This window comes from Condylostylus longicornis, unplaced genomic scaffold, assembly GCF_029603195.1.
Source record: "Condylostylus longicornis isolate FDR11 unplaced genomic scaffold, ASM2960319v2 ptg000057l, whole genome shotgun sequence".
Classification (NCBI taxonomy): Eukaryota; Metazoa; Arthropoda; class Insecta; order Diptera; family Dolichopodidae; genus Condylostylus; species Condylostylus longicornis.
This window is the reverse complement of record NW_026578026.1, coordinates 150,504-174,287: the sequence shown is the minus strand read 5'-3', so window position 1 is coordinate 174,287 and position 23,784 is coordinate 150,504. Positions and strand designations below refer to the sequence as shown.

The 23,784-nt window shown below is 26.7% G+C and overlaps 1 protein-coding gene across 1 annotated transcript in view; it reads left to right on the top strand.

Moving 5' to 3' along the window:
* Positions 1-23,475, top strand: part of LOC129612139 (uncharacterized protein K02A2.6-like) — a 179,073-nt gene extending 155,598 nt beyond the window's left edge. The window contains exon 6 of the mRNA XM_055525653.1: positions 23,384-23,475. Within this exon, the coding sequence (XP_055381628.1) occupies positions 23,384-23,475 (92 nt within the window). The remainder of the gene's footprint in view (positions 1-23,383) is intronic.
* The last annotated feature ends 309 nt before the right edge of the window (positions 23,476-23,784 follow it).

Sequence of the window (23,784 nt, the reverse complement as noted above, 5' to 3'; positions counted from 1 at the left end):
GAACGAACAGACGGACGGACAATTCTAAATTAACGCAGAGTTTTACGCTAAGCAAGAATATATACATATGTCCATACCGGAAACGACTCCTGGTTACAAATTCCATACCAAAGTTAATGTACCCTTTACGAAAGTGCAGGGTATAAAAAAGGGAAAAAACAAAGTTGGATATTGTACTGGTTAGAAGAAATATGTAAATGTACATATGTATGTATGCATGTGATGAGTTACTCATTAGGAGTTATTTATAACTATAGTTTTAATTATACATACCACATATGGAAGATTTTTGAGGAGTTATAACAATGATTTGTAATATCTGAATGTATAACAATTTTCTTAGATAGTAATTTTTACAGTGTTTTTGCATGAATCGTATTTTTGATATAAAGAAATTAACTAACTTCTATATAAACATTTAAATATCAAGGATTTGATGTTCTTTTTCGACGTGACTTCTATAATAAATATATCAGAATTATTTGAAATTTGTAACTTCTCTTATTGCACTTTTTTTTTTTTATTCCTACTTCGCTCGTGGAAGGAGCATGGTGCTTGAGCACTATATTGAGGATAACCATGAACCAGTTTCTTACGTCATAGAGTTTACTAAATTATATTAAATATTTAAACTTATTGTTATGTACTATTTTATTTTGCTGGTATTTTTTTTAATATTGGATATATATGTACGAGTAATATGTGCAAAGCTATGTAATATTGAATATAATTATTATTGTGAGCTGACTGGGCTTTAATCCAGCGATCCTTCTAATTATTGTATAATAAATTGCACAAAATGTAATATTAAGATTTACAGAATTGAATTAAAAATGAAATGTAATGCTATAAAAATTCTATCAATTTACATAGAGAAAACAGTCCTCCTCCGTATTTAATTTAAGAGCTGCGGCATCATCATCAATTTCACCTTCTATTCTCAATTTTTCAACAAATTTTTATTCACTACTCGTAACACTACTCGTGAGATTCTTCGCATCGAACTTCTCACGCATAAAAACGTTAGAAGAAAACAAAAATAATTTGTTAGAAAAAATTATTTCTCTTAACAAGTAAAAACTTTCAGTCGGTATAAACCGACCAAATTATACCCTGCGCCTTAGCAATCTGGGTCTAAAATTTGTTTTTGAAATATCTAAGTCTCATGAATCTAATTTTATTATTTTTCCGAATATTTAAAATTAGCTTTTGGATTTGTATGGCAGCTACCCCAACCCGTTGTTCGAATCGGTTCAATTAGAATATGTGAAGGTTCACGGCTTATATTCTTTTGTGGACAACCTCCTTCTTTTGTGCAAACGGACTTGTCTAAATCAATGCAGAAATGTACGCTGAGCAAGAGTATATTTATATATGTCCATACCGAAGACGATTCCTTCAAGTGGTTACAAACTCCATACCGAAGTGAATATACCGTTCACGAAGGTGCAGGGTATAAAAAGCGGTAATTAATAACTTAAACAAAAACAATTAACAAATTGTATTGATATGGTTAATGTTCCTGACATGAACTAAATTGCTATTTTCTACCTTCCTTAATGAAAATTTGCAGGATGTTCTTACTTTTCTGAATCGAATTCTGAAATTTCTGAAATTCAACAAGCTAAGCAAATTAGGAAAAATTTGATATTGTAAATTTGTTTGATTAAGGAACTCTATTGTTAATGTAAGAATTAAAGAAAATGAAAAACCTATTCAGATAAATTGTGTTGAGGATTTGAAGATTTCTAATTTTGTACAAACTTAGATTTCCTTTTTATTTTTATTTTTAGTTTAACACATATTTCTAATTGTTCTAATTAATATATTCTTCATTCCTCAACATATTAAATTTTTCTAAATTTAGTTTTAAAATATTTTTTTCTCACTTAAGTACACAATGTTTTCTTCAGATTTTTCTAAATTTTATATTTTACATCAAAACGCACGTAACGCGAGGTTAAGTTTTGATTCCTTCTGCGTTTATCTTTTGTCATTAGATAAATTACCTAACATAATCTTTTTATCAGAAATTTGTATCTTTGACGATAAAGTTGATATTCCAATTATATTTCTTTGGTCAACTGTAATAATAATTATGCCTCCCCTCGTGTGAGGTATTTTGTTTTATTAGAGACGATTCATCATTTAAATTTTCTCCCATTAAATTTTCTACCGGTGACGTTGGTGAACTGGGGTGCACTATTGATAGTATCGAATACTGTTTTTATTGCATATATAGATTACAGTAATCAAATGTAAAGATTCTTGTAATGAGTTGTTTTAGATCTTTTAGATGTTACTATGTATATGAATTGCATTATAATTAGTAAAGTAAACATTGATATTTTAAGAAAAGGCTGTGATATTGAAGATTATAATTCTATATTATTTTGGCTTCTCCTCTTCAATTACTAGGATTACTGATATTAAATCTACTAGTATTGATATTATAATGATTTGTTGATCAATACTTAAATATCTTAAAATTGTGTTCGATAATGTTCCATTTAGTAGTCGAAATTATTACTGCTTTATTCTGCCAATGATGTAAATGTTTCTTTTAGTCATATTATCAATATTTTAACTAAACATATTAGTAACTACTCAAATGAGAAATCCCAAGTTTCTAATAAATTTAAAAAAATTAAACCATGGATTACTGATTCAATTGTGTCTCAAATCAAGTATCGCAATAAACTCAGGAAATTTGCTTTGAAACACCCACACAATACATACAAGTTTTTCAGCAAACAAATCACAAGTTTTTCTCCGAAATATACGAAGTACATTACAAAAATAGTTGTAAAAAATTTAAGTTTCTACAAACAAATTGCAAGGATAAGTAATTTAGTGTACGATTCTCAAAAACGCTGGTTCTTCTAAAAGAAACCGGTAATTAGTCAATTATTTCTTAAGCAAAAATGCAACTAATGCTGATATTAAACTAAATATTAATAATAATTTCGTTTCTAATCCTTCTACTAATGCAAATTTCCTAATTGATTTCTTTTCTAGCATACCTTCCAAATACTCAAATTGTTTTGATTCTCATATTACCTCTGACAACCTTATGATTGTTACTCAACCTTTTCAAAATGAAAGTTATTTATTTATGCTAATTTCTTCTTCCGAAATATCAAACAAATTTAACTTCTGGAGCATTCGATGTTATCATAACTATTTCTTTTCAAGTTGTAGATGGATAAATCCTAATAACTTCAGACCTACTTCAATTCTTTCAGCCATATCGAATTATGAAAAACTGATGAAAATTAGGTTTTTTTACTTTCTAAATAAATTATATTGATTTAGTACTCCGCAGTTTGGTTTTTTACAACGTAAATCTCACGAGGATGATCTTCACAGGTTTTTCTCCGAAATATATGAAATATTTAATAAGAATTTATTCGGTTTGGCCCTATTCATAGATACGAAGAAATTTGATTTGATTAATCATAGTATTTTGTTGGACGGACTTTCGTATCTTTTTGATCGTTTGCAGAGGATTAATGTTTAAGGTGTTTTCAGTAAAATAAATATTTCTAGCTGTGGAGTACCTCAAAGCTCTGTGCTGTGTTCCATTCTTTTTTCAATTGTTATTAATTCGGTTCTTTACCAGCAATTTAGAGGTAAACTTACAGCTTTTGTTGATGATTTCAGTTATGAGACGAAAAGTAGTCTTGAAATTACGGCCCGTATGAAGTATGATTTGAATATTCTTAGAAATTGGTTCAACATCCATAAACTAATAATTAGCAATAAAACGAAATACATGACCTTCAGTATTTATTTTCCACCGGCTATTGATTTTAATTTATTGCTACATTCATCAAAATATCTACTTGACTCATCTTTTCAAATTGTTTTAAAGTTGAGAGAGATGATTCATTTCAGCCTAACTTGATATACGCGCGTGCACACACAAGCAGACAGACAGACAGACCGACAGGTTGCCAGACTGACCGGTTGCTAAAAATAGTTTATTTACTTTTCCCTAGTATAGAGAAGTGCGTTCTCACCGAAAACTCGATATGCAAAATTTGTTCCCATCACATAATCCACCTTATTGTATTCAATGCGGTCGATAAAAAGAATTTCTTTTATGTTTGGTTTTACTCATAAACTTAAGTAGCCAAAAAACTTTCATTAATTAAGTTCATGCACTTATATTATGTGAAGTTCATATATAACCTAATATTTTATATTTTTCTAGTTGTAAGCCATTATCTAAGTTTCAATTTTCCTTCTCTCATTAAACGAATTACTAATGTACATAATATTCATATTTTAACACGCTAAGTCTCAATGTATTACCGGAGAGCAAATCTAAAATGTCAAAAATGGTAAATATAATAAAATGAATGCGTTGAATCGTTATTGAATATATAAATAACTAAGTACCGCAGAGATAAATTTGATTTCTACAGAGAAAAAAAAGACCTAAAATTTTATATATGTATGTAGCTCTTTTACTTATACACATACTTAGTTTCTCTGAATTGTAGGATTACACCTGTGATACAGAGACTAACTTAAGTAAGTCACTCTCAGGTGAACACGAACTCGACGAAGCCTTTCAAATTTGCTAATTGGTTACACGATGGAATTTAACGCAAATATTTTTTATATTTTTTATAGTCATGACGCTCAACACGTTAATTTTGTTTTAAAAATATTTAGAATTTGTGTATTTCGCACTAAGGGTTTCTAGTCTTATATAATATAATATATTCAACAGTGAAAACTAGTTCTAGATATTTCAAAAACAAATTTGAAAATCAGTTTGCCAAAGTTCAAGGTATAATTCAATTGGTTTATACTCGTACCGACTGAAACTTTTGTACTTGTTTTGTCTTTAAATAAGAATTTGAAATTGTAAAATTTTCAAAATTTTTATTTCATGCGTTCCCCCATATATACGTACCATATATATATATATATATATATATATATATATATGGTACGTATATATATATATATATATATATATATATATATATATATATATATATGGTACGCATATGTATAATGCAAATAAAAAAAATTTCAAATCAAAACAAAATACTCTTCTATAAGAGAATGGACTCTTCTCAAAGAATACACTTTTTAAGTATTTAAAGCTATAAGTTTTCAAAATGAAACAATAATAATTATGTTAACACGATGTTATCTAACGCCAAGTAGAGAAGACGAAACAAAAAAGAAATAATCGCCGATACTAATGAATATGTAAAATATATACATATTTTTTTATACATACATACATGTATTGTTGTTCTTATTGCACATATCTAAAACTAAAGCATAAAAAAAGCTTAATATATGCATATATATTCAATATTATATAGTTATATGAGTAACTATATTATATACACATATACAATATTGCATTAATACAAAAATATTTAAATTAGTAAAGGTCTGATATTTCATTTTTAATTTATTCATTCATTCAATTTTTTCGTTTATTGACTCGTGTTACATACAATTTATTGATTGTATAACAAGCACCTCTCACCGGTATTAAAATATCGCACCCCCAATGAAAAAGTTTATTATATTTTATTAATTGTAAGATTAAATAGTGTGGTATGGAAATCAATAAAATGTGTTTTCTGCGAATAATTTGTGTGGAATAGTGGAAACGTGTAGAAAATAGCTCTTATATGAATAATTCCGAAATTCGGATTTTGTTGATCAAAAATTTTTTTCGGACCGGCAAAGAATTCAAATTTTTTATGGATAGCTTTTTTAATTATTCAATAAAATTAATATATATAAATTTTAATAGTTTAGTTTTATGTTTTAAAACTGAAATATATTTGAAATCTTTAATATAATGTAGTATTTTTTTAACACCTTTTAAAAACTAAAATTATATTTAAATGCATACATTTTAATTTTAATATTTATGCTCATTTTATTTTTGAGATTATTTTAAAACTGATTAGTTTTCGGTGCTTTTATATTCTTAGATTTCAACCTGATAATAACAACAAAAAAAAAAAAAAACACACACAAAAAAATTTAGAAACAAGAAAAACCAAAATGAATTAGAAACAATGAATGAACTGGAATTAGTTGTCTTCTTCTTCTGCAGTTTTGGTATTGGGTTCATTCAGTTTTTGAAGAGGAGATTTTTATCAATGACTAAATTGAATGATAAACAATTTTCTTCTTGCTTCTACTATACATTCAAATCACACAAAAAGTCTTCAATAAAAAACTCCACATCATTTTAATTGTTAATATTTTAGTTTCAAATAGAAAGATACACACAAAATGTCTATTTTCGTACCTTGGGGATAATTACATTCAATGCTCACAAATTATATTTTTAAACATATTTAAATACGCGAACAATATATTATTTGTAAATACGTATACGTTTATAATAATAATGGCCATGTAAATAATATTATAAATTAAACCACGATAAATTGTTTAGATATTATAATGACCATATTATATGTGCGTTGATAAGAATAATTCTTCGTTTTCTTTCGTTTTCTCTCGTTTTCTCATATAATAATAATATTTATATAATAATAACGTATTATCAAATATATAAGAGAAAGAGCAAACATACACAATAATGATAATTTGATATTTTGAAAATTAAAAATTTATTTCAAATATACGTATATCGAAATTATGTAGACTAAAGAATATATGATGACAGGCTCGTACCCGAAAAGAATATGAGAAAAACCTATATGAATTAATGAATATTTTCACATGTAAATAAAAATCGATATGAGCAATTGGCATTAACCCAATTGCATGACTCACTTATATTACCAAAATACATGAGTAAATTGTGAAAAAGTTAACATACATGACCAGACATGTATGCTCACCACGAAAGTTTTGTAAGCAACTTCCTTAAGTTTTATGGTGATCCGAATAAGAGCTTAGTAATGCTCGCTGACAGACAAATAGACAAAAATACGTATATATGTATATTATATAGAATATAAAAGATAGAAAACATCTTCTTGCTAATTGCTGCACCTACAGCCTCACTGGACTGATTCTCAAAAATATTCTGAATTGAAAGTTATAAATCTTTTCAAAACCTTTCAATAACCAATTTTTTATTGTTTAGTATTTTTTTTTCGGAAATTTTTTATTTTTTTTTTCGGAAATCGCGATTTTGCCAAATGAGGTACACATACATACAAGTATATTACAAGAATAATATATAGATACTTGCCAATAACTATACATATATATCAATAACTACATATATATCAATTACTATATATATCAATAACTATATATATATATCAATTTTTCAATGTTGAGAAACTTTCGTCAATTAAAACAGTTAATTTGTACCGTAAATTTGTCCGATAATGCTTACACATATATATTTATATTTATACTCAAAAAAATTTCACCATTTTTTTAATAAATCGATTGTTAAAAAGTTTATTAAAAACCTTAACAGTCATATTTATTGAAATGGTATCATTTATTATGAATTATGGATTTAGAAGAAATTTGCTCTTCTATATTTCTAAATAAAATAAAGAAATTTGCTCTTCTATATTTCTAGACGTTGCACAGACATTCGACAAGGTATGGCACAAAGGCGTTATACCTGATAGATTATTTAGTGTTAAACAAGACGCTGAATACTCCACGCTAAGAGAAATTAGAGCAGGTGTGCCTCAAGGCAGTATATTGTGCCTAACGTTGTACTTGCTTTAAACGAGTAATCTACCTCAAATAGAAGATGCTAGGGTAGCCACTTTTGTTGACGCATTTACTATTGCAATATTGGCAGTAGGATCGAACATTGATGATTTGACAAAAAAATTTCAGGGGTCAAGTAACAAAAAAAGCCAGTGAACGAAAGATTGGAAAATGAAGTTGATACACAATCGGCAAAAAGATTAGAAGTAAATTTTTTAGAAACATCTTAAAAGAATAAATAATTTAATAATTTACGCTACAAATAATAATATTCTAATTAAACTAGAATTACTTATTTAATGGTTAAATGCATGAACTGGAATAATCTTCGCTAATTTTATTGTCAATGAAGTTATTGAACAATTAAGGAAATTTTATAAGGTGAGTTAACAGGTAAAAAATCAACAAGTGGTAATATGCACATATCTAGTAAGAAATATAAATGTGCAAACTTTGTTTAAGCTACAACCACGTCACATTCAAGTTTCGTTCACTAATAGCACATGTCATTAGGAGTTCAAATCTCTAAGAACAACGTACGTTGCATAGGTTTCAACGCAAATTGCTTTTCTTTAATTTAACTTAAATTAATTTGGAAAGATAATTATATTTTTTATAATTATCATTAAATTTCAGATTACTTAAACAATAATTGGTACCACTCTAGTTTATTAGATTCCAATTAATTTTGATAGACTCTTGAAAATCTTGGAAATTTAAATAACAAAAAACAAAGAGTCTTCCTCTAAATAACGTATACGAGATATTGCCTGGATGAAGAAAATTACACACAGTAAAAGATTTAACTTTATTTCGAAATATTATCGAACTCAATCGCAACTATTCTAATAACTAAATTTATTTTTCTATTACAGATGGTTAACTATTAACACATTAACGATCACTCACGAGTTGTCTCGTGTTTCGCGTTCCGTCTGTTACAGATGGATCACGAAATAACCAGTGTTTTCTAAGCGCTATCTTTAGATGTCACCTACTTTGATACATTATATCTACTTTGTGTATTTATGTATTTACATGAACAGACGATGTATTAAACTTGATAATTAAATTCTTGGTCTTCCAAGAATCTAACAAGGACCATTGATGGTTCGCCTTCGTCTCATTCACCCGAAAGAAAACGATCTCATTGGTTAAAACCGAATCTAGAATGCATCTTATTATATAATTTCTGAAAGATTCACAAAAATTACTTCATAAATAGCAAAGTTATGATGATTTTAGAACGTAAAAGATTGCCCAAAAACGTGCGATCCCAGGCGTATGTCTTACAGATTTCTTTGCGGTCCTTAATGTGCTAACAAGAGTGTTTGTTATTTCTTCAGATAACTTTAGTTTTTGTGTGAAATTAAATAAGTTTATTTTTGTATTAAATTTTGATTCATTTACAGAACATTTTTAGTAAATAATTTGTAAATTTAATTTTTTAATATTTTAATATGTTTTATTTTACAAATTAGAAAGTTATCGTAAAATTTTTAATTCATAAATTATAAGAAGAATTGTTACTGTAAATTTAATATAATTCGATGAGCATATTTACAATACTTGTTATTTTTATATTAAAATTGTAAACGTTTCGGGTAAACATAAAAATTGGTAAACTTTTTTTATGGTTAAAAATATTTTATCAAGCCAATAATTTGAATTTGACAATAAAACTTTTTAAAATTAATTTATAACTTTCAAAATAACATTTTATGAAAGTTAAAACTTAATTTTAAAATATTTGATCATCATGATTTTAAATATTTTCTTGGTAAAATCTTTTTTATGTATGCCATGGAACAACAACATTTTCATTTGAAGGTATTGAATATTGTTGACATAATGACCGAATTATTAAATCAAAAGTCATAATTCTTCTCGTCAAATCAATAGTTTTTAATATTAATATTACCCTAACTTGTATTTAATATAATAATAAGTTTTGTTAAATTAACAATTACTGCTGTTAAATAAACAAATAATCGGTTTTCATTAAATTGAAAATTCGCCCAATATTATTAAATTATTTAATATATATTATAATTTTAAAATTAATATCAATTAATTTAGTATTAATTATTAAATTTATAATACATAGGTGCTATTAAAGAGTCAGCATCAATTATCAAAAAATTATTGTTAAATTAATACTATAAACAATTAAAATAAGGCTTTTATTCATTAGATTAATAATCGATGCAATTAATTTACAAGAACAACAACTCTTAACTTAATCCTCTCTTATTTTTTGTTGTCTTTTCTCTAAAATGTTATTATTTTAATAATTCGCTCTTAATTTGTAATTGTAATTGATTATCGGATGTATTTTAATAACATTCGATATCAATTTTATAAAAATAATAGTAAAAATTCTTTGAGTTTACTTATCTATGTTATGTAGAGCTTGTAGCTATATACAAATTGTATATTGATATTTAGATCCGTTTCTTATTATTAATGAAATTTGCTTTTCGTATTACTTATAATATGAAAAGCAAATATGTTAATAATCTAACCAGAAAATTTGTTTTCTTTTCCAAAATATAATTATTTCCAATTTATATTTTAACGCATTTTTACATATTTGTAAATCTACATATACATATATAAATATATATGCGCGTATAAAGATGAAAATAAAAAAAAAAAAAGTTTTAACGCGTGCACACCAATATTTTCGAGATTCGATTATTATTTTCTTTTAACGACTTCTATAATGGGTGGTCTAAATTTTATCGATTTGATTTTTATTCTTTTTTTTATTTTATTATTTTTATACTTTCCACCCAAGTTCCAAGTTTTTTTTTTTCTTTTTCAATCCTCCCCACGCACGTAATTTCAGGTCATATATGTTTTTTTTCTCCTTTTTTTTTTTACAGATAAATATATTGTACACTCATTATGTTTTTTTTTATGGTCTTTTCGTTAAGATTGTGTTAAAATGTAAGAAAAGTGAAAAAAAATTAAATGAAATTATATATATATATACATAATATACAGGGTGTTTTGCATAAGGTGGCAAATTGTTTCAGGGATCTGAACTTTTTGAGGAAATTGATTGAAAGATCTTTGACCATTTTGAGGAAATTGATCAAAAAATCATTCCTGAAATTATTTGCAACTTTATGCGAAACACCCTTATATGTACACATACATATACATATATGTATGCTTTGTCATTTAAATTCCTTTTTTGACATCGAATCTTGTTATTTATAACCATTAATTTCACCTTCTTATTTTGGTAGGTCGTTTACTTTAAATTATTCGATAAAAGTATTTTAATTCTTGTATTACGTAAATTTGTAAGAAGTGAGAAATGGGAGCGGATAATATACAAATGCATTTCATAAAATTTCCCTTAATTTGGCATCGATTTGAAAAACCTTTTTTAACCCCTTTAAAGCTTGTTGTCCGTTTTATGGCTTATCTCACCTATTTTGCCATTTTTGCTTAATTTTTTTAATTATTTTGCCATGTTTCACCTATTTTCAATATGAACCTAAATCTAATAAAGTTGCGTAAAACCAACGGTTTCTAATTTAGCATTTTTCCTTTCTGCAAATGAAAATACTGCTTAAAATACACTTTATGTATACCTACCACACTCTTAAAACTATTCTCATTCATAAACGAAACTATTTCTAGGATTGCAAATATTTAGTATGAACAATTATGAAGTCTTGGAAATAATTCAAAAAAAATTTAAGGAGGCATTAAAGTAATGTTCGTTTTCAAGGGTTAATTGCGTGAGTTAAAAAAAAAAAATAATTATATTTTTTAATGGCATGGAATTTACCATTAGCTTTTTGCATATATAAAAATTTAGTAAAGGTTGCAGTTTCGGAAATATAAGGTGCCAAAAATTCAAATTGTACAAAGTTCGAGAGGCGACAACTAGAGAGTGGGTGGAGGTGGAAAAAAATTTTGTTCTAGAAAAATGAACGATTTGTTAGTCTCTATAAAACCTGGGGTCTAGAAGAAAAACGACATCAAAAATTTGGAGAAAACGGATTTTAGATAACGGTAAATTTAGACGGCCATTTTATTTATTTTTTTTAAAGTTCAAATTTCGTACTCGCTGTAGAAAAAGTAAGCCATTGCTTTTCTGCGTTTGTAAAATTTCAAAAATGCTTATGTTTTTACTGCAATAAATAGTTAAAAAATGGAATTTTTAGGGTTTTGGAGGGTATAGCTCTTAGAGGGTGTGGAGATAAGTAAAGGTTTTCTAAAATTTAATCTTTCTATCTTCAAGGGCATAGAAGTTTTATAAACATGTTCACGCTCGCACGGAGTGAAACTAATAACAATTTTTTCCTTAAATTTAATTAAATTTTTTTTTGGAAAAGTGCTAAAAAGGCTTTGCTTCGAAATTTAAATTCGCAAATTTTATTTTTAGTACTTAAATCCCTTGCTTCGACACTTCTCTCTTTTTTCTGGTTTTTGAAGGTGCTGTTGAAAAAATGCTAGTAAAATTTATATGCAAATACTGAATCAACGGCATTTAAATTTGCGTTAGTGACTTCAATAATAATGTTGAAAGATCGTTTCCAAAGTATAAAAATATTTCGATATTTAACCGACAACACTTTATGTTTAGAAATTTACGTTAAATTAAAATTATTTATCCATTTCATTATAAACTATAATTATAAAAAATATCAAAGAATATAAATTAATATTTAAAAACTGAAGATTCACTCTGATTCCACAATTTTTTTAAATATTTGCATACAGTACGTTTTGGTTTTCATAAGTCTGACTCTTATGTCTTTATTATTTTTGAATTAAATTTTTTTATTGTCTTTAATTTAATATTTAATTTTTGTTTCTTCAGCACTATTTATTTAGATTTTGTTATTTTAATTTCAGTTTTATAAATTTCTTGAAATAAAAATAATATCTTGATTTTTATTAGTAAAATTTTTGCAGATTTATTAGAACCTTTTTTCCAGTTTTAAATGACCTATTTAGGCGCCTAAAAGCAGTTATTTTAGCACCTAAAAACTCGTTCCCTAGTTATAACTAACATATATAATTGTTATATTCATAATAAATTAATTATATATATTAAATCAATTTAATATGCGAAATATTTTGAAAAAACTATACTGAAGATTTTGGGGAAACAATTGACCCTTTGGGTTTCGGTGCATTATCGCCCCAATCTGCAATAAACGGTGGCCAATCTACTGCCGACATTCAATACGAAACCTAGATACGATTTCTGCTCGAAGAATTACTTGTATAATTTTTTTGAAAATCATTCTTAGGAATTGATTTGTAGTAATTGCAATTAATTACAATTAATCAAAAATTTAGCAAACAAAATATGGTTTTGTAAAATAGCACATTTGACTTTAACAATAAATTTAGAACTGTTAATTATTTGGTTTATATAAAGTAATTGCATAATTTTTGTTTAAAAATTTTTTACACACCTATATTCTTAATTAACATTAAGATTCCTATAATATTATTATCAATTTGGATCTTGAAAACTTAAATATAGAGGATGCGACAAGAATGTACTCTCACTTTTTCTATACCTTCTTCAATGGTATATTCAATTTGGTATGGAGTTTGCATCCACTTGAATGAGTCATCTAGAGTATGGACATGTATATGTATTCTTGCACAGCGTAATATTCTTCGTTTATTTAGACATGCCGATCCGTCCGATCGCACGATAATTCAAAAACGAATAATGCAATCGGCACAAAAACTTTTACAAAATTTCAAAAACTAATAATTGTGAAGGTGTGTCGAATTACATTTTCGATATATTCAGAAAATTTCAATGGAATCGCTGCACTGGTTCGGGTAGCTGTTATACAACTCCAAAAGCTAATTTAAAATATTCAAAAAAATAATGGAGTTAGAATCATGAAACTTGGAAACAATTATAGGTCATATACAAACTTAAAGTTTTGGTGGAATGACTTCACAGGTTCGAGTATCTACCGTACAACTCCAAAAAATTTTTTTAAATATTTGGAAAAATATTAAAGCTAGATTTATGAAACTTGGCAGTCGTGTGTCGAAATATAGACCAGACATAATATCCATAAAGTTTCTATTGAATGGTTTGAAAGGTTTGCGCAAGTGCCATTTAGCAATTAAAACTAGTTCTATATTATTTCAATAACTTGTTTTGAAATTACTTGTTTTAATTTAAAAGAAGAAAATTGGATTGAATTTGTGTTATGTGGGATATGATGTTGAAAAGGAAAGTCGAACTCAAAAAATAATAAAAGAGTACAAAGAATAATGTCTCCTTCATTTAAAAAGAGTTTTCCCAGAATATGTGTTTCTTAATAATTTTGGAGGACTTAATTACTTGGATTTGAGGTGAGTAATAATGAGTTAACGTGAGTAATAATGTTGTTGTTCGAAAGTAAAAATAATATAATATTTATATAATATGAACCCACCTATATTATAAGGTCTATATAAAATAAAAACCACCTGATAAGACCACATTAACTGATTCAAGAAAAGTCTTTTTTTTTTTTTTGGACTGACAACAATAATAATAACAATAACAACAACTATTTAACATAAAATAAAGTAAAAACAATCATTTACCTTCATATTTATTGTTTTTCAGTATCTTTTTTACGATTTTTTGAACACCTTTAGAATTCTTTTTTTTATTTATAATTATTTTTTAGTGTTCTCTTCTTTTTCTTTCACTTTTTTTTTAAATTTTACGACATTTAAAATAAATTTTTTCTTTATTCTTTTTTTATTTCTTATTTTTTGTGTTAAATCCAACATAATTATTGATATTTTGAAAACATACATTCGGACAACACAATATATAATATTATATATTATGTATTCATAGATGGATGGATACATGAATATTTGCAGTACATAAGCAAATGCATATGCATAATTATTTTTTAAAAATTTTGATAATAATTATTAAAGTTTCAGCATTTTGTGTGATTAGCACAAAAAAAAAGTTAAATTGGTGTACTAAATTTGATTCAAACCAGTTGAATTTCAATTCATTATTATGTACAAAGAATATTTTTCCAAAAGAAACAAAAATCTGATTAATTTCTCTTAATATTTTTCTATGAAATTGTAAATTTTTTGATATTTTTCTGCTATAACACGCCACACAAAATTGACACGACGGTCTTTATATATTGAAACTTTAAGAGCGGTTTCAAGAATTAATTTTTTTTTCTACAAATTTCTACGTGAAAGAGGGGACTTAAAATAAGTATCTTACTTGTCATTTTCTTACAATATGTATGCTTGTTACCTGGTTACCGCATACTTATTTTAGCGCTTTAATATACCTTTCGGAAAATTGATTTAGGCATAATTTTCCATGATATAATGGATTAAGCTAATTTCTTGCATTATGATAAAAAATTTTTCAATACAGATCAATCAATTTTTTCAATAATTTCTTTATTTTTTAATTTTTTAATTTTTTTTTTAATGTTATTAACTTTCCTCTAAATATCAATATTTAAGTTCGATAAGAAAAATTCTTAATTTTTTTATTTACTATAAATTGCAAAAGTTATTTGGCTATGTCTCAGAAATTATTGAAGCTATAATTCCGAAATTTCACAAAAGCAAGTATATTATTAGGGCTGTTAAGTCTGATAAAAACCATTGAATTCCCTTGACTTCTTGTGTGTAGTTGCCATACAACTTCTAAACTCTTTAGTTATAACTTGAACGTTTTTAAAGCTACGGTACTGAAATACGGTGACATGACCATTATTTTTGGTAAAAGCTATTAAGACATGATGAGCTCTTATGATAGCTACCATGCTACTTCTAAAGTAATTTGTGTGGATCTCAGAAATTATAGAACCTACAGTATTGAAATTTAGCACAAGCAAATATTTTATCACGGCTCTTATGTTTTATAAAACTAATTGAAATTTCTTGAATTTTAGTGGTAGCATACAACTTCGAAAGCTATTTGGTCTTATATAATGGAAACATTGAATAGTGCTGAAATTTTGCATAAACGAATAAAAAACCAGGACTTCTTATGGAACAGTGCTCTTTGCTTAGCACTCATCAGCACGTAGCACTTAATGTCATTCATTCGTACTGGTATCACAGAGTTGAAACAGTTTTAGTTTCAATATTAAGCACTTCCATAAAATCAACACAAACTATAAATATGTATAGTAAAAGTGAATGTACTAAATTATTTATCCATAACTGTATACACTCATTAAAAGTGTATATATACATATGTTTATATATATATGTGAATGTATTTAAATATAACATGATTGTATGCATAATTTATGTGTTAATACGATACTGAATAAAGTTGGTTCAAACCAATGGTTGTAAATGTAGCACTTATCCTTTTAAGAAGTGTAAATGTTGCTTTTAAAAGCAATCTAGCTATGTACTTAATACATTATTAAAATTACTCTAATTCATATACGAATATATTTCAAATATTGGATACACTTAGCATTAGCAATACAAGGAATCCTTGAAATAAAACGAAACCAAAATTAAAAAAGACGTTAACATATGCTCGAATTTAAAAGTGAATTGCGTGAGTTAAGAAAAATAATTACATTTTTTAATGGTGTGAAATTTACCGTTAGCTATCTGCATTTATGGAAATTCGGAAGAAATTGCAGTTTCGGATATATAAGGTGCTAAATGTCAAATTTTACAAATTTCGAAAGGCGAAAACCTCAGAGGGGATGGAGGTGGAAAAAAATTTTCTTCTATTGAAATGAACTGTTTATTAGTTTCTAAAAGCTGCTAAAATTTTAGACTCCTACAACCTGCGATCTACAAAAGAAACGATTTCGAAAATTTGAAAAAAAAGAACGGATTTTAGATAACGGTAAGTTTAAACGGCCATTTGTTTTTTTAAACTCAAATATGATATGCCATGTTAGAAAAAGGTAGTCTGATCTCCTGTGCTTGCAAAATTTGAAAAATGCTTATGGTTTTGCTGCAATAAATAGTCGAAAAATAACATTTTTTGAGTTTTGCGTGGCTAATCTTTTACAGGGGGGGGGATAGGAAAAAATTTATTCTACGGAAATAAGTTTGTAGTAAAGATCTATATACATATAAATTTTCAGCTTTCTATCTTCAAGGGTGTAGAAGTTTTGTAAACATGCTCACAGAGACAGACAGAGTGAAACTAATATTCACTTTTTTTCAAAATTTTTTTGAAAATACTAAAAATAAAATATAAATGAATATAAAAATATATGAAAATTAAAAAGAATACAAAGGAAAACAATAAATTAAAATTTTAAATCAAAATATTTTTATTTTAATATTTCAAATATACATATGTTAATATATGTGTATGTATGTACAAACAAAAAAGTGATTCGAAATGGTGATGATATTAAAAAAAAACGAAAATAGATATAATTGATCATGTCAACTCTGTGATACCCGTACGAATAAATTATTTTAATTGCCAGAGATAATTGACATAAAGCTTCATAAACCATCACCAAATTTGATTTTTCGGCTTTATAGCTTCAATAGTTTCTGAGCTATGAACAAACAGCCTATGAAGTTATATGACAGCTACTACAAACAGTCGAGAATTTTCAAGGGCTTATATCAAACATAAACGTCCTAAAAACATATTGCAAATTTTTCAAAACTATACCCTGAATAATTTCTGAGATATAGCCAAATAAAATTTGAAGTTGTATGGCAGCTACCCGAACAAGTACCTTGATCATATCCAATTTAAATAGCGCTCTGGCATATACTAATATTAAACCATTCTCGAAAATTTGGAAAACTTAGCTGAACTTATCGATGGGACGGGCGGTCGGACACACATTGTTAAATCGACTCAGAATTCGTCACTGATCGAAACATATAATTTAGCCTATATCTCAGAACATTATTTTTTAACGTTACAAACGATAAAGCAAATTTAATATACCCTTCGAACATACATACGTTCGTACGGGTATAGAAATAATACGATAGAAGATGCTGCAATGACCAAAAGCTAAAACGAGTAAAAAAAATTTAAATCTGATGTGGTCAGCACATAACCGATCGCAATGTATATTGTCTAGATTCGCAAAAGTATTCCAGAAGCTTATGAAAATGCGTTTAAAACACTTTTTTACAATTTTAAGGACAGTAATAAGTTAACATAGTAGAGTTTCATTTTATGTCGTCTGAATTATACATTCTTCAGTTTACTTTTGGTAACAACCAGAGCTCAAATATTAAATTTCACGAAATTCCATCAATTCGTTACGTAGATATGGGAAAGAAATAAAATCGGCTCACAAATCAGTTTCCGCGCCCTGATCTTTCCAAAAAAGTTATTTAGATTCATGAAAAGTTGTTTAGATTCGAAGTTATATAGATTCATTGTTTTAACTCCTACAATTTAAATATTAAATTTAAATAAAATCGGTAGATTATTTTTCGTTATATACCGAAAAATGTAAGTTTGGCCTGTAGTAAACGTCCAGTTGCTAAAACCTGATTTCTTCCAGAAGTTAGGAGGTTCCGCGTGCAATCAAATGAAGCTTACATATGAAATTTCAAGCAAATCTTTTGAATATCTTTTTCAAAATGATCAAAAATTTAAAACAGGCCCGTTAAAAAGTTCAGTTCCCGAAGCCTGATATATCCCAAAAATTGATCAATCCGTGCCATAGTCGAAATGTACTTACATATAAAATTTCTTCAAAATCGGTTCAGACGAACTTGAGATACAAGCGTGCACACACAGACCGATAGACCGACTGGTTACTAAAAATAGTTTATTTACGCTTGCCTACCATGGGGAAGCGCGTTTCCACCGAAAACTCGATATGCAAAATTCGCTGCTATCACACAACCTACCTTATTGTATACACAATGCGGTCGGTAAAAATTCAAGAAAAACCAAAAAAAATCAATGAATCTCGAAATCTATATAATTAATTTGAAATACATACATAAATATGTATACATACATGTATAAATAAAATGTTATACAATGTAAAAATTACATACATAGTTATATATTAATATCAATTCCTATATACATACATATATGGATCGCTTTATTTTGTAAAAATTTAACTGTGTGTCTAAGGTGCAGCCTCACCTTAAAATAATTATGGCTTTTGATTTACAGTTTATATGATAATTTTATTCTAATAAACTTTCTTTATTAATTACAAGTTTTTTTATATATACTTGTAGTATAAATATTGCATATATTAATGTATATATAACAAATAAAAACAATTTTATTTAAGAAATTATAATATCGTGTGTGTTTTAAAAATAATAACATTTGAAATATTTGCAATATTGGGCAAAAAATTTGATTTAATCAAATTATTAAAAAATTTTTTGGTTATAAAGTGCGTGTGGTAACCTAATACATATATGTACACTGTCATAATTATATACATACATATAGCCACTTCTCAGGTCTCAAAAAGTACGGTTGCTTCTAGGAGCAGAGCCTTGGAACAAAAAGTATTAGATAGGATTTTGTAAGTAGAGCTCTAGAAAATGCAAAGTTTCTAGAGCTTTTGGGTAATTTCTATCTATGTATTTTTAATAATATATATACTCTATAGCAGAGATTTTTGTGAGCAGGCCAGAAGACAATTTAAGGAGTGCGAGAGACGTTTTAAAATTTTCAGTAGAACTAACGTGAACCGTTTCAAAAAAGACCCAAACGTAAAAAAAATATATACGAATGTAAACATATTGAATTTAATATTTTTTCTCGATAACAGTAACACTATGTACATTTAATTGTAAAAATAACTCCAATAAGAAACTAGAATAGAAAAATATAAACAAATGTACATATTTACATATTTATTTACATACATTGTTCGTAATATTTTCTTTAAAAAATTTGTACATATTTACAAATAAGAAAAGAAGAACGAAAAAAAACTTAAAACAATAAAAATTATAATGATGTCCTAACAATGAAGTAATGTGTGTTGCATAAATATAGTGGCTGCCTTCTTCTACCACGGCATATTATTTTTGAACTTTAAAAAAACAAAATGGCCCTTAAAATTTACCGCTATCTAAAATCCTTTTTTTCCAAATTTTTCTACAGGTTGTTAAATTTTTAATGTCGTTTTCACCACAGGTTGAAAGTCTGAAATTTCAGCACCTCTTTGATATTAATAAACTGTGTTTTTCGCTAGCAGAAAATTATTTTCCACCTCTACCACCTCTCAAGTTATCGCCCCCGAAATATGTAAAATTTGAATTTTTGGAACCTAACGTTTCGGAAACTGAAATTACTTTTCTTAGCACACGCAAATAACTATAAAATTCCAGCATTATGGTAACGGCTCTTTGTATTTGTAAACTTATAATTTCTTTCGTATATTTTGAAAATTATATTCGAATTAAATGCCATCCTTTGCAAAATTATTTTGCTATATTATGCTCTATTGTGAATATTATTTATTGTGACTAAAAAAATATAATTTGCGGGAATTCCCCATTTGAAAGTAAAAGTACCGTATTTTATCTGGTCAAGATAATAGAAACAACCTGCGAATGTAGCTTTATTGATAAATAAAATTAATTCTTTTAAATTATTTAAGCAAATATTGAAGAAATTATTATAATATTCAAATAGCTTAATTTTTGAAAAGTTGAAAAAAAATTGCAGAATTATGGGTCGATCGAATTATTGTTGAAACCAAGGAAAAAATGTGAGAAAAATTTCCAAAATAATTGAACGTTCTGTACATTTGGTTTTTAATGCTTTAAAAAGATAATAAAAGTCCTGAAACACGCGGAAGAAAACAAATGAACGAGTAAAAAAATTAACAGAAAAATTGTAATGATAAGAAAAAGAACCCATTCTAATCTTCAAAAAAAATATTAAAAGAATGCCAGGCTAATGTAAGTGCTAGAAGCATACGTAGAATATTTAACAAAAACAATTTATTTGGTGGCGAAGCTAGAGAAGTTCTCTATGTCAGCAAAAAAAAAATATTAAACTTAGAATAACTATTGCTAAAAATCATTCAGAGTAGATTGGACCAGAGGGTATAAAAAAGTGGAGCAATATCCTTTGGTCGAACGAAGCAAAAACTAATTTATTTGGGCATATTATAATTGTCAGAGGGGTGCGAGAATTTGCAGAGAGAATTTTTTTTTTAATTTGATGCATTTTTAATTTTAAATGCAGAAAAAGAAAAAAAATGTATTTTCGATTCTCACATGATCGATGCAAGAGCAATATAATGGTATATAATTATATCGTATCCGTATTGTACAAAATGTATACCGATTTTCTGCACAACTTATTTATTCTCGTTTTATTTTCATATTCTCATAAATTGAGCATAAGTGATAAAATTCTTAATAGTGTTATTGATTGTTATGTTTTAATAACAATATATTTTTTTAGCTCTGCGGTAGGGAAATGATGGTGTTGGTGCAGTAGTTTTTAAGCAATAAGTATTGTGCCTATTACACTAATAATTTTAGCGCAATGGAAATATTTTCATACAACCGCTACACGTTGTATTAATAATTCAGTAATGATATTAGTGTAATAGACACTTAACTATTAATATGTTCTTATATGTGTTTCAAATAAAAGACTCCATGGAGCATGTCATGTAAACAATAGTTGTAACCATGTGGATTACAATATAAAGCAATGTGAATAACAATTTGTCGGCAATTTTTATAGCTCAGTTGGTAGAGTGTCCGCCTAGAAAGCGATAGATTACTGGTTCGAGTGAAGTTCGAGGAGAAAATTTTTTAATTTTTCTGCCTTTACCTCATTCATTTGATTACGTCATCAATCTGTTCTGCAGTTGTATGAAGATTTTTTCCATTGAGTTAATAAAAACGATGGTGTGTTTTTTTGCATAAGAAAAAAAAATGTCTGTCTGCATATGTAAGTAACTCCATCGTACTCATATTTATTTGAGTTATCCGTCAATGTTGCAGCAAAATCAGCGATATATGCATTTTTTATGCATAGGATTTGGGAGAAATTCAGGAAGAAGGTAGAAATGGCGAGAGGAGATTGAGAGAATTTGAGATTCTCTCTATCGCGGTACATTTTTAATCCTCATTTAATCTAATCTAATAAATGTATATAAGATTACGTAGGAGTATATTAATACAGTTATGGTATAATCTAATTAATTTTAAAACTCCAAAGTATTATTCCAAAGGTGGATTTGATTTTCATTATATTATAAGTAAAATGAGAAATCAGCTCCTCCCAGCAACCCTATCGCTCTCTCTACCCGCTTCCCTGTCCTATCTGTATTTTATATTAATAACAATTTTAATTAAATAATTCTTATGTAAATACACTGCTAATTGATAAACACAATATTAAGTGCTTCTCCATAGTTAAATAGAAGAAAATATTTTATAAATATCTATAATAACATTATTTAAATTAATAAAATAACAGTTCTTAAAAATCCGAACTGCTTTTTAGAGTGACGTTTTTAATCGAAAAATAATAATAGTTGATAATAACAGCACTTAGAATCAATATAAATTAAAAAAAAGTAACAATTTTTTGAGTTTCTGTATTTTATTAGGTTCTCTAAAATTTAGACATAGACAAGGTTTTTGTACCATAAAAGATTTTTTAACATTTAGTGTTTTAAATTAAAGCTTGAGAAAGTATAGTCAAAATTCTGTAAAAACAAACTTTGAAATTTCAAAAAATTTCGTACGAAATTATCAGGTTAAAGAGAAATAATAAAATAAAAGAAGGGAAAAATTAAATTTTTTCCAAAGTTCGAATGCCGGGTTTTTCGAAGGTACATGAAATAAAATATCAAGTAATATGTTTCTTTCAAGCCCTATACTAGCCCTTTCAAAAACTGTTTAGTTGAAGATTTTATCTTTTTTTGGAAAGGAAGTTATAAGCAAAAATGCTTGGGCAAATAAAAATTTCTTGAAAATTCGTTAAAATCCCTGTACCTCGAAAACCGTTGATATTTGACCCTTCGTTCTGAACAAAAACTATACTCATTTTTTCAATCCTAAATGATGGTAAATTTTATGTCACTAATTATTGAATCACCCGGTATACATATATATGATCATAATGAATAACTAAAAAAAATATAATCAAATTAATAAAAATAAATTAATAATGGGGAAATATTTTTGGGAGTGTTAATATTAATACATATAAGGTGTTTATAATAACATTCAACTTAATGATAACCAACATAAATATTAAAAAATACACAAAAATGAGAGAATATTTTTTTTTTTTGAAAAAAAAGGTTAACGAATTTTAATGATGACTTTTTGATAATTTTTTTAAGTTGTTTTTTATTCTTCTTTTTCTTAATAATGAAAACATTAAAACATTTAACCAAAAAAAAAAAAATTAAGAAATTTTAGTTTTTTGTCTTGCATACATACATTTAATTTTTGTGTTAATTTTCATATGTTAATTAATTAGATTCTTATATTCCATAGTATTAATTTCTAAACTTCAACAATTTCCAAAAACAAAATTGTGATAATCTGATTAAAAATATTTTTAATTATACTTGAATAATCGTATATATACAATTTAATCTAGGTATATATGAATGCAGCCATTGAAATAATGCTTTTTTTTCTCGATCTGGTCGATATTTGTTCATTTTGATTCTTATCTTACATAATATTTAATTGTATAAAGGTCTTCAAACTGAAAATGATGATTTACTGAAATTAATGACTTACAGAACTGTATCAATGAGAGACCCAATATGCTATTCTCCAGACCATTAATTTTTGCAAATGTTAGGGAAACTCGGTTGTTAAGAGAAAAACAACATTATGCGAATTTTGTACATTTTTCTAAGTAAATGAAGAAAAAAATTTGGTATAAAATAGCAATTACTGTACTCTATTTTTTACAATAACAGATCAGGTAGCATGACACCTAATTAAAGCTCAGTTGTCAAGGTTGCCACCTTGAAAATTAGACAAATCTCACATGTTACGTCACCTAGAAAATTAACGTTTTTTAAAAATGAAAAATTAATATTTCAACTTTTTCGAACTATAAAGTCATGTCATTCCGAAATCTGAACAGAT